We start from the raw sequence: 13,076 nt of genomic DNA, 5'->3' as shown, positions 1-13,076 counted from the left end.
AAATGTGCCATTGTAGCACAAATTTAAGTATTTACAGCATGAAAGCAAATCTATAGATGTATGTAGAGAAAATTTACATCAGCAATTTAAGAAAGCAAATGTACGTGAAAATTTGATCAATGCAGTTTTGATAATCTAACATGCAAATTTGCAAGCAAACTTTCTGTTGTTGTAGATAGTTGAAGATGTTTGAATTCAGCATTTTTGACAGTATCCAGCAGAAGGTGTTCTTGGGATCACTTTTATCTGGACTGTATATGCATGTAGATTTCTGCTGGCTTTCATTCCAGTGTGGAATTTGTTGTACGATCTGGCAATCTAAAAGAGAAGGTAATTCTGTATAAGCAAATCTAAAGTTTCATATCTCTGCGTAATATATCTACATGTCCCTACTTTTATTTGTACAGCAGCTACACTAGCTCTGCAGACTCGTGAACCACTCTGTGGTTTCAGGGTGAGATTGATGTACAGCAGTATCAACTTCAGTAAAGAGCATGTATGTTGGATGTAGTGATTTTCGATCAGTGTTTTGTTATGTTATGTTGTATTTAATGAGGTGTCATTGTGATTTATTAGGTTTGTACAGCTGTATTTTCAAAAATTTACTGCAGTTTCTTCTTTCTCTCTGTTTGGAAGGAGAAAAGAGCATTCTCCCTACAACTCCAGGGAGCAGAGCACACTCAGCTCATTCCAGATATCTATTTCCTTTCTCCATTCTGCTATATAGCTGCCAGGCCTCTATCTAGAGCTTTTCAGGGATTTCCTAAGAAGCATTTTTTAAAGTAAATTCAACTGATTTCATCAGTTTTCATGTAGACTGCAAAGATCTGAATAATAAAAATGAGATATGACAGGGAACATTACTGAGACTTTAAAATATTGAAAAGTAACAAGGGCATCTGACCTGCCTGTGTTGGTTTCTTTCCTCTGCTTAAGAGCTAAAAGGCTCCTCACTGTTTTCTTACTTTGTTTAACTTCAGTTCTGCAAAAGGTCATACTTGCAGGGAGTGCATTTTTTTCCTCCTGTATTTATAACCTATGGCTGCTTCTGTGAAGGCTTCTCCAAAAGCCTCTCTGGAAGAAAATAGCATTTAAAGGCAACTAACAGCTTCCTAGTTGGAAAACAGTGGTGGATAAGCAGTGCTGAGAGCCGAGAGTCCCAGTGTGCATTAGTATTCATATAGAGTGGGATTTCCCTCTAACCCCTGTAGAAAACTGCTGAAGCAGAATGTGCTTTGCATGAGCAAAAACATTTGACTGGGTAAATAGAGATGCATGACCAGGGTGTACAGTACTGTAAGAACATAGGTAAAATGTATATTATGGGTATTTGGTGACTGTTGTTGTAATGAGTATCTCATTCCTGGTTTGGAAGCACCACTGCAAGTTAACAGTTCTCTTTTATTTATCACGATTTAGTTAAATTTTACTAAAGTAAGGGTAGATTAATACATGCAATAATAAAAACATGCCTACAAACTAGGTCATGGTAAAGTTGTCTACCTTTTATCACAGAGATGTGGTTAGAAGTGGATTTCAAATATATGTGAAAAATCCTAATCTGGAGAATACTGGCAATATTAATTTGAAAGCTAGAAAGAGTAGATGGTCCATATAAATATAAGAAAATAAGGAAAATGTTAGGACTTCCATGCCCATCTATTTCTAAGCAAAAATCCAGCTATTTAAATACTTTGTCCAACTTGAGCAATCAAAAAAATGTCTGAATACTGTGACAGAAAAACTCATCTGAGTTCTGCACTACCGTGAGAAATAAAGCTGTGCTTATTGAACCCAAAGTGTATGCATTCACATGTATGAAAAATTTTATTTTATTTTCTATAAATAGTTCAAGACACAGTCATGTAAGGCTACTGTGTAAGCTACAAGGGTAAATAGTAATTGGAAATACAGAATTTGAATTATCTTTGGAAAGCATCGTGCAACTGAAGAAACAAGAACAGTATTTTAGGATAGAAGACCATTTTACTGGCGTCCTTGTTGACCTTCTGTAAAAAGTACACTCCAAGCATGCTTTGAAGCCTTTTTTTTTTTTTTTCTGAAACAAGTACAAATATGGAATGGTCTTTCTTCTCTTTCAAAGTATCAGTCTTGAGATTGCATTTAATCTGGAAAGAATAAAACTGCTTTTGCGTTCTTCTGTTACTTACATTCACTCCCAGGACAGACAGACAAGAAATAGTTGACTGAATAACATTTTCATAGTTAAGACATATGCAGCATCTTTGCAGAGACATCAGCAAATAAATATATTGTGTTTTCTCTAGATCAATGAACTGAGCCATGTTCAAATCCCTGTTATGTTGATGCCAGATGATTTCAAAGCATACTCAAAGATAAAGGTGGACAATCACCTTTTCAACAAGTAAGTACAAGTAACAATTTTGTGTGGAAGTGGATAGTGGCAGTGATATTTTTATGAAGTACTATGAACTCTGTTATTTTTCAGTGCATGGGACTGAAGTTTTGATGATTAAGTTAATCCTGCGATAAACATAACCATCTGTGCTGTTCTAAAAAGCAACAGCAAAGGATGCTGGGTAGAATTTTTCCTCCATATGGTTTATTATTGCCTTATGAGTATCTTAGATATTGAAGGTGATCCTTTCTTGGTATGATTATTTATGGCTGATACAAGTTTTTATTTGGATATTTTTAAAAACATAAATTCATGCACATGTACTTTTTATTAAATGTAATATTTGAATAAGAATGAGAATCTAAAGCATATATCAAATGTGAATAGTGTTCAGCTTTTTATATTCCATAACAGAAAGCCATACCAATCATATAGAAGCTTCAAAAGTATTAAGGTCATTTCATGTAATATCTATGTCTTTTAAAAATAAATCCGCCATAAGCAGTATGTACAGACATACAAAACTATTAATGCTTGTTTATGTATAACCTGAATTTTATTCAAGAATATATTCTGCTTTTGTATAAGTCTAAAATTAACACTAGGATATTAACATTAGTTATGTATTGAATGAGTTAAATTTTCTCGAAGCTTTGGCACTGTCAATACATTTTGGTGTCACAGATGGTACAGTAATTATTGTGTAATCCAATCTAAGATTTCACCCTTGAAGTAAGTTTAGGGCAATGGGAAAGCATTCTTTTCTGCTTTTGAGTCCATGTTTCAAAGTTGTCAAAATATGGTTTGTGTTTATTTCATCCTTATGTTGTAGCTCCTTAGCTAATAGCTAAGTTAATAAATGTGTATACGTTTATTAAACATTGTGAAGATGAAGAAAATAACACAACAAGACCCAATCTCTTTGAAAAAAGAAAGCATTAGAAGAGAGATTGTAAATCTCCTTGTCCTCTGCTTTCTATGAACAGAATTGAGACAGAATTCTTTAGAGATACTTGTTATATATGCACATGAATTAAGTTGATTTGATTTTATATTCTTTCAGAGAAAACATGCCAAGTCATTTCAAATTTAAAGAATATTGTCCAATGGTTTTCCGTAATCTGAGAGAGAGGTTTGGAATTGATGATCAAGACTTTCAGGTAAGTTCAGTCTGAAAACACTTAAACTGGTGGTACAGAGATTTTAAAGCTTAGTGATGATGCAGTTGTGAACAAGCAGGCCAGTGTGCTGAAATAAGATTTTGGATTTTTTGTGTAAGTTGGAGGAAAACTAAGAGAAGAAGAAGACTTTCTTTCTACATATTCCCCCACCTGCAGCCAGAACACTTCTGTTTTACCTCTTGGCCTGCCCTAGCTGTCTTCTGATTCCTATCCTTCTGCCATCTTTGGTCTTCCATGTTTCCCATTAGAGTACCTCCGAGTCATAAACCATGTCATTGAATCTGCAGGGTAATACTTCTTTCAATAGAGAGAAAAAATAATGTCTGGACACTACTGATAAGATATGCTATATTCAGCTGAGTAACTTAGATAACAGTTACTTCAGTGGTCTGTCTGTGTGAGATGTGGTTTTTGAAATGACCATAGCCTTTTTTTTTCTTTTTTCCCTTCACGCTCTTTTTGGTTAGAAAAGAGTGACCTGTGGCCTGCCGGCTTCATCCTGCTTCATCATGTCTCATTTTCCTGTTGTTAAGAGGATCTAGAAACAAATTGCTTGTGTAAAGCAGATACAACAAACCAAGAAATTGCTCCAGATTTGGCAGAACTGCTCCATGCAGTCAAAGCTTCTTTCTGTCTTTGCAAAAGAAAGTCCTTGAACTCTGCTTCAGTCTGATTTCCACTTCTCGCTGACAGTTCCCTTTTCCATTAGCGGTTCCTAATGCACAGTGTTGGGTCACAGGGATAATTCCTTCTGCAGTCACACTGCAAGATGTCCTGTCCTAAAGAATACATGCCGTGCAACCCAGCACCGCTTCCTCTCATGTTGTTTTTTAAACTATTTTGATGTGAGCTGCAGTTGTATTTATAACTTGTCACTGTGATACATTGCGAGAATATTTAATAAATGGTTTTAAGTAGCTAAACAAATGGTACAAAACGCATTTGTACAATAATGCTCCCATTCTTGCTAATAGAGCAAACTGAATACTGCAGCTGAAATCTACATCTGAGTCCTTCGATGATCCTCTACCAATTTTCCCCTTTTCACTATCAAACAATGTATTAGAAACACACAGGTGGGTTAAAACACACTTGAAGGAGTGCAGATGGAGATTAGTTTATGAATCTCAGGATACAGCCACTGTAACCTTGGTAAGACATTTTGCCAGTCAGTGGAGAAGAGGGTTGGGTTGGTTTATTTTGGTACAGCTGTTGTGGTTATATGGCGTGATTTTTTCATTATCCTGTTTACTTTAAGAGGAAATACACTGAGACGCAGGCCAACAGTTAAAACAGTTGTGTCCAGTTGCATTCCTAGTTCAGTTTTGCTGATGGACCAAGGAGGATCATATAATTTGGGAAGTTATTTGATCCCTTTATATGAAGATTTCCTTTTTCTTGACAAAGGAAAAGGATGAATGTCAAAGAAGGACATGTGATTGCTCCTAAACTTAAAATTGTTGTGTCAGCTCATGCTTGCTATTTTTCAGAAGGTTGGTTTTTGGCATTACTACACAATTAAAGTTAAATTTCATTAAATATATATTAGAAGACTTAAGATGCTGTCGTTAGTTAAAACTGGCAAACTTGTCATAATCAAAAATGTTGCATTCCACAGCACAGTGAAATGGTTCCATCTGCACTGCTGTTCTGCAACAAAAATTCCTATTCTAACTATGTTACACTGCTGTTTGGATTTACTAATGATAACAATGATAAAACAGCATTAAGGAACTGTCATTGGACAAACTGTCCACATTTTCAGTTTAAAGCCAAAAATACGTCTTTGTAGCTACATATTTTGGGTTTTTTGACAATGCAACCAAAGAACAATCCAACATAAGAAAATATAATGACATCCTGGTTTTTGATACAACAAAATTATTTATTAGTTAGAAAAAAAAATTCAATGTATTTAGTATTTAAAGTATATTTAGTGAAAAACAGAAGATAGTTAATATTAATTTTAACCCAAGGGAAGACAGTGTCTGCCTATTGTTTTTTTTCCTCAGCCCAAGCAGTTTATCACTCTGAATTCTTATTCATCTGGAGTAGTCTGATTAAAAAGAAAAAATCTTATGAGCTCAAAGTATTAATGTATTTTGAACACACTTTCAAAATTAAATTATTCTTATAAAAATACAGATAAAAAACATTCATGTCACCCCATGTGTAAGATAAGGATTATCCCTATTAAGAGTAGAAGTTGCTTTCATTTTAATGTTACGGTCTCTGTGATTTAAGAAGGAAATCTCATTTGACAAAGGGAGATCCATGGAATATACTTTTTTTCAGATAATCTTTATCTTCAAGGAAGTTATTCCAATTAATATTGGTTAAAATGATTGTCTTATACTCAGAACAAAACATTAATTTGAAAAATTCTTTGCAGTGTTGAAGTAAGGGAAAACTTATGGAAGAAAAATCAAGTAACTTTCTCTGGACAGTTTTTCTTATATAACGATTTTCAGGAAGGGAGTCCTAATCAATTGTGAACAATGTCATTCCCATTACTGAGCAAGATAGGATTGGTTTAGATAAATAAACCCAATTACTTTGTTCATTAGTCAGACGCATCAGTTTAAATCACGAAGAACATTCATTTTAAATGTTTTTGTTTTCAGAATGTTCTATAGATATCCTTGATGAGTTGTTCCAGAGGGCAAATAGTCTTTCCTTATGAGTAAGCATGAAAAAAAACATAACCTGTCTCATGGAAAAAATTGGTAGTGTATGCTCTACTCATTGGGCTATGCTAATTTTAATGCTTTACATTATGTTTATCAATTTGTACAGTAATTTTTTGGACTGCTTAACACATAGACTTAGTTCATATATGGAATGGTTAATATATGGAACTTCCTCCAAGTAGTGTGACTTCAGAGTCAGAGGAATTCCTTAAGTTGTATATGGCTCATGCCTTACAGGAAGCCATTTCTAGTCATGGCAATTACAATTTCTGGAATGGACTCCCTTCCTTCACATGATGAAAACCAACTCCTTTTTTTGAGACGTTTCTGGTCATCTATCCTGCATCTGCTGTCTTTCATAGTTAGTTGGGCATCTCCAAGAGGCATTTAGTACTAAACTAGAATTAAAGTTTGGTGGAGATACATGTGTGTTGCTAATACTGAGTGAAGGGCTTTTTGTGATTCATTCCTTATTATGGAGAGCAGTGTGGAAAATATAGTATGAAGTTAGTGAAGCCTTGAATTTTATTCAAAGGTTGCCTATAGAAACTTGTTATGACAATTAAGTCTTCAATGTAGGTTAAGAAACTTTGTTCTTACGTAAAAAAAAATTTCTAAAATATTTATTGCACCAAATTAAAAACTGGTCTGGCTGTTTTTGCTTTGAAGGGGGAACACAAGAGGTGATCAGTCAGTATGAATCAAAATTTCATTTGAATGATGGAAAAACTTTAAAACCATTTTAACCACTTACAAAGACTATAAATTATCAAAGGGAAAGAAACTATTGTTTTATTTTGTGCTGTTGGATGTTACAAGTACATATGGATCTCAGACTGAAGATGATTTTTGAAGTGTCAAAATAATTCCACAAGCCAGAGCATTAAGTAATGACAGATTTTGCCTTAATAGGGTAAATTAGGTATTTTTTGTTAGTGTTTTCTTATTTAATTGAGAAAGACTCCTTCTAACATTGACAGAAAAATACCTTAGAGCATTAACTATTTCTAGTAAAAACAAAAAAATGGATTGGAAAACAGATGTTGTAAAGTAAGTCCCTCACTAGAGCACTAAAATAATTTTTAATTTCTTTGCACCCCCTCAGCTTTAGACATTGGTTCTGTAAAGGTTATTCTACAAAAGTCTGGATTTTTTTTACAAAATACATGGGGTAGCTGTTGACCCATCAGTGTTTCTTATCGACTTGGTTGACATAGTTTATCTTAGAAAAGCCAAGAGTACAGTTCTGGCAGAAGAATTATAGGATTAGCTTCTGTAAACTGCAAAATTATGAGAGATTAACAGGCAAGCAGCTAGCCTGACGCCCCCCAACAATCTGTAGAAAAACAGGATCTACTACTGTTACAAATGCTTCTGCTGCTGTTGCTCTGGAAAGGGAAACTTATTTTACTATGCTCCAACACATCTGTTCTTGCTTAAAGTTATTGCTGAATCCTACATCTGGATTCTGCTAGGCAAAAGAGGGAGACTGGGTTCTTGCCCAATAAAGTACAATTGCTCATACCAGAGGGCACCAACGTCCCAGTGTACCTAATGAGCCTTCTTCTGGGGATGGGGCAGAGCACAACCCATTTCCCTTGAAGTTTTAGTACTTGGTGGAATAGTGACAGGCTCAGAGCTGACTTTTCCTGTCTGCAGGAGAAATTTGTAGAGATTCTCTGGACAGGACAAAGAATTAATAAAGAACTTTTAGCAGATGGTCTGTAAGTTCTTTTTAATTTAGATTTGATTAATATTTCTCTAAGCATTTTTCCATGTAAAAGATCAACATCTAAAATTGAGAAGAATTGAGAATTGAGAATTTGATTTTGATTTGATTTGAGTCTCAATTGATAATTGAGAATTCCCGCTTTTAAGCAATTTTCCCTAATAACAAACCATGTTAACTTGGTATTTTTCACTTCTTCTGATAAGGGTGTCAATGAGATTTTTCAATATCTCTCAAGCTTTCTGTGCAAGAGGATTTGTAGTCCAGACTCTTAATATGACATCAGGAAAACAATGCAAATTCTAGATTAATTTTTCAGATGTCAACCTTTAATATAATTTTAAGTGTCTAAACCTCAGATCATCAAAATTCTTATCAATCTTTAAATATTTCTGCTCATTTTGCATGACTTAGCCAGTCCTAAAACATCATCTTAAGAGCTTAAAAACTGTTTTGCAATCTAAGATCATATGTTTCTTCAGACAAACAAATATTAATCAGACCTCTCTGCTTCTGCACAGAAATTCATGCTTCCATTTATTGGCGCTTGTTTTGTTACAGAACAAACCACTTCTGGCATCAAACTACAGACAGCGAGGTCAGCAACAAATACATCAGTAACAACTATGTTAGGAGTTGGATCTCATTCCTAAAACATCACCTTTTCAATTAATTTAATAAAATGCATTAGAAGTCCTGGAAGCAAGAACTGTCATGAACAGAAAATGCCTATGCTGGTCATTTTAGCATAGTAAGTCTGTCAGTGCATGAAAAATTCTTGGGGTCATCTGTTAGATGAGATTCCTGTAGCAGAGTATACAGTATGTGGGTCCCAACTGGGCATTGACCACAAGATGTTCAGATCTGCTGACATCTTGTTTGACATGGGAATAGGCAGTAGCAGCATAAAGGTTTTGAACCAGCTACAGTATCAAGAACTTTGGGTTTTGTGGTCTTTCCAGCATGTAAAAAATGAAGTCTGCAATCTATATCTTACATTCTAGGATTATGTTCTAGGATTTAAGTATGAGCCAAAATAGAATTTAGTGATGGTAGAACTTAACTTTAGTGTGTATGACAGCAGAAACCCTAAGAGAGACCCTGGTCTCTCTTAGTTTTCCCTAGAGAAAACATTTGATTTCCCTTGCTTTTGACCGTTCCTTGCCTAAACTAAGTATCATTCACAACTGGGCATTCAAACTAGAAAATAGTAATTTAGTGTGTGCTGGCAACATCAAAAAAATGAGCTGGTAGGCACTCCCTGAGTTCTTGTGGAGATAGCTATTGAAAGGGAGGCATCCAGCCAAGCTTTGCGGGGCTGAAGGGAAAAGGCTCCCAGAAAAAGAGCCCTAACTCTTTCCAAAGCAAGTGCATGCCTTAAGCTGACAGCTCCAAATCTAGATCTACAGTCTCAAAAGAATAATTTGATTTAGGAAAGAATCTCATGTTTTATTCATAAAACTCTCATTCAGCGAAGTCAAGGAACCCATAACCTTTCTCCTGCAAGGATAGCTCAGAGCAAAAAAGAAAAAGTTGGTGTTTCTCCTTTCTCTGTCAAAGTCTTTCTCCTCAGTAATCACTCCCTGAATGCAATTTGCTTATAAATGTTTATAGGTGTTCAGAATGTATGTGTATCCACATCTTAACAAGGTCATAGTAATGACTCACTATTTCAGATGAGTGCACCACAGGACCAGTAGTGTCCTGTTTTCGTCTTTTGGAGGTCCCATGACATTCACCATAGGTCCTTTGGGAGCCGTGCTCGTGAGCTGACAAGAAATCATTGTGAAGTATTTCCATACATTTGTCAAAGGCAGAAGGGGGATTGTATCCCTGAATGTGCTTGTAGTGTGTGTTACTGGTTAGGTATCCTTTGCATCCCGGCCAAACTTCTTAAACACTTTTCAGTGTCAAAGATCTGTGTTTCCTGATCAGTGTTTCCAGATAAGAACCTGCTTAATTGCAAGAGTGCACATTGCCAGCATACAAATAAATCCAGAAGTCTTCTCTACCCATCCCTGCATGACAAACCCAGACACCTCTGGGTTTGGTGCTTCTGTTGTTACATTAAAACACTAGTGCTTTGCCTTTCTTCCTTCTAGAAGTCACTAACAAAACGCTGTCCTGAACACCATCCGAGAAGTGTGTTGCTTGTTTCAAATTACAGCGAAGAACCTTGGAGCATCTATGATGCTGTCTCTCTGATATGCTTCTTAATCAGTAATCCAGGTCTAATTCATCCATATCTGTGATTCCTGAGGTCTTGTAAAAAGAAAAAAAAGGATGAGGGGAGCTGCAAGCTTGTCTTGTTGGGAAGCTCTGCATGGGCCAGAGAGCAGCATTGTAGCTGCTGCCACAGAACAGCGAGACCGTGTGTACAGCATTCTCTTAACAGCAATGAACAACTGCCAGGCTTTCCCACTGACCTATGATTTCAGTCATCACAGAGCATCATCTGTGCACTTGTTTTTGCCTATTTGTTCATGCAAAGCTTGCCCAGAGGCACTCTTAAATAGCCTGGGATGTGATCTGATTTGTCTTTAGGGTGCGTTGAGCTTGCGAAGCTTGTTTTAGTGTTCCACAACTTTCGGATGAGATCACAGTGCCAGAAACTGTTGTTTGCCTTTGTCCAGACATCGTGAAATGGGAAAGGTTTAAATCAATGAGAAGCTGTTAAACCAGTCAGTTTGAAAGATTACTGTTCTTCTAAAACTCTCCATGCTTTACCACCAGAATTTTCCTATTGCCCTTTTTCTCTTTTTTAGGAAAAGCTCTGACTCAATGACAATTTTTATTAGGCTCCCTTTTTAGATTAGTTACACAAAGTATTTGTATTACATCCAACACGTAGCTCGTGTGTTCAAAGTTTTTAAAATACAATCTTGTCTGCTAAAGTAGCAGTTAGAAAACAATGACATTTACGTTAGTCGTGCAAGAGATTAGAATGAGCTAATTAAATTGACCTTTAAATCTCTCCACCCTCTTGGAGACTGGGGCTAATCCTTGGCCTCCCACTGTGGAGATAAAAATTCGTGCTGTGAACATTTTAAGCAAAGTGGGCAGCGGAGGAAGAGCCTCACCAGCAGTTTGTCTTTGAAGAGGGGGGCAATACTTTGCCAGTTATAAATATAGCTTGCAATTATGGTATGAGTGGGGGGACGAGTTCTTCCTGTACTTTAGTGGCTTTGCTCCATGTGTTTTCCTCACAAAAATGGTTTCAGTTGGAAAAAATAGCTCCAAACAGCTTAACTTACTCTTAGAAACAATCAAAATCTCTCTGGAAATTAGTTTAGTTTTTTGAGATCTGGTATTGGTAAAACTAGCATTATGACTAATATCTTTACTGTTACTTAATTACAACAGGCTGCTATTTTTATTGACCAATATGCAAGGTAAAAATAGACTTCCAAAGGATAAGGTATTAGGTGGCATTTTAGCTGGCTTCTAAGGACTCTTAAGGATGCCTCTTACAAAGTATTTGCCTTGATATTTTGTGTCTTGGATTTTAATATGCTAATTCTTGTAGAGCTTTATAATTAAAAAAAATTAAAATTATATAAATAATAGATGATTAAATGACAACAATCAAAATTTAATTGTCAATGAGCAGTTGACATTTGATGTAGTGAAAGATTGCAGAAAATGCAAAATCCATCCAAATGTCAAAGTGGGATAAAGAGAAGGATTTTGTACAAAACCCACTTTGATCACCTGGCATTCCGAGCCCGTCCAAATGAGATACCTTTTAATACAGCCAGCTGAATATTTATATGGATGAAAAGGAGCGCAGAACTACAGAGGTGAAGGCTGTGTTCAGGGAGGTAGTAGCTCTGAGAAGGAACAAGAGGTCAAAAAGGACAAGAATTTAGCAGTAGTGTGACCTTCAGACTAGAAGGAGTAACTGCACCCTTGGGTGGATAAATTGAAAGGTATAAAAATAAGATCAGACAGAGCTCTAACTTCTTTTTGACATCTGTTTATTTTACACCTGAAGTTGATACTATATATAGTTTTGATGCTAGTCTTCTTTAAAAAAGGATATTGAAATTTGGATATAGAAAAAATAGTGTCAAAGGAATTTAAGGACAGAGAATGTCATGTGGTTGGGAGAGACAGAGTTTGACCTGCTGCACTTGAAAAAATTAGAGTTGAGAAGTAAGCAGTATGTGAGTATCTTTGCAGAAAAAGAATACTAGGTACTTCAGGAATGACTGGAAAAGAAAATAATTCAAATTCGAAATTAGACCCACCTTTTCAGCAACACAAATTATTAAATACTAGAAAAACTATAGTGGTGAATTTTGGTCTTTTGAAGTTGGAAAAACTAAAGACTGTCTTTCCAGAATTGGTACCTTAACCAAAAGCAGACATTGGAGTTCAGTTTAGGAAGTGCTGTGTGAAATGAAATTACTACTGATGGGTAGCAGTTGCGTTGGATTCTAGTTTACGAAATTTTGTCAAAGGCTCCAGAAGAAGCTCCTGTGAACTTCAAAGAATTGTGGATCAGGTCCTAAGAGCACTTGTGGAAAAAACCTTTTTCCTTATGTAGTATGTATTTACTGTAGGAAATAAAACTGTGCAGATTGCTGAGAGTTTGGGAAAGAGTTGCTGAGTGTAGAGACTGGGTCTATACTGAAATTAAAAATTCAGATAATTTGCTAAAGAATATGCTGTTCTTGGGTGAAATTATGACATGTAATTTGTGTGCGCTGATTAACTTTTTTAATCAACAACTCTTTGGGAAGTTAAATACAAGTGGTGTAGCTTTTAGTCACTTATATTTAAAGCTATACTTCTATTATTTTATCAGAAATTAATTCCATGGTATGGGACAAATTCTTTGTGGTTTGTAGCCTCTCAGCACTGAAGACCAGATGGATATTTCTAGTTGCCTGCTAGTTAGTGAGAGGTGATATTTTTTATATTAATTTATGTAAAAGCAGTGAGGCTTGTCAGAGGGAAACTATTCGGGGAAGAGAGGGATATATGTAAAAGACATATTTATCTAGCAGAGGTATCTGTGAGCTTGGCATGTGAAATGTGTCTTCAGTTGTATAAGTAATTACACAAGTAATTTAGCGTAGTCTTTAAGTGAC

The 13,076-nt window shown here is 35.7% G+C and overlaps 1 protein-coding gene across 5 annotated transcripts in view; it reads left to right on the top strand.

Annotated features, from left to right (window-relative positions):
• Positions 1 to 13,076, top strand: part of PIP4K2A (phosphatidylinositol-5-phosphate 4-kinase type 2 alpha) — a 106,752-nt gene that overhangs the window by 52,441 nt on the left and 41,235 nt on the right. For all 5 annotated transcript variants that reach the window (XM_017817254.1, XM_017817253.1, XM_017817256.1 and 2 more), the window contains 2 exons: positions 2,289 to 2,386; positions 3,444 to 3,540. In XM_017817254.1, coding sequence (XP_017672743.1) covers positions 2,289 to 2,386; positions 3,444 to 3,540 — 195 coding nt within the window. The remainder of the gene's footprint in view (positions 1 to 2,288; positions 2,387 to 3,443; positions 3,541 to 13,076) is intronic.

Source organism: Lepidothrix coronata, unplaced genomic scaffold, assembly GCF_001604755.1.
Source record: "Lepidothrix coronata isolate B3197 unplaced genomic scaffold, Lepidothrix_coronata-1.0 Scaffold59, whole genome shotgun sequence".
NCBI lineage: Eukaryota > Metazoa > Chordata > Aves > Passeriformes > Pipridae > Lepidothrix > Lepidothrix coronata.
The sequence above is the reverse complement of the archived record's forward strand: the minus strand, read 5'-3'. Positions and strand labels throughout refer to the sequence as shown.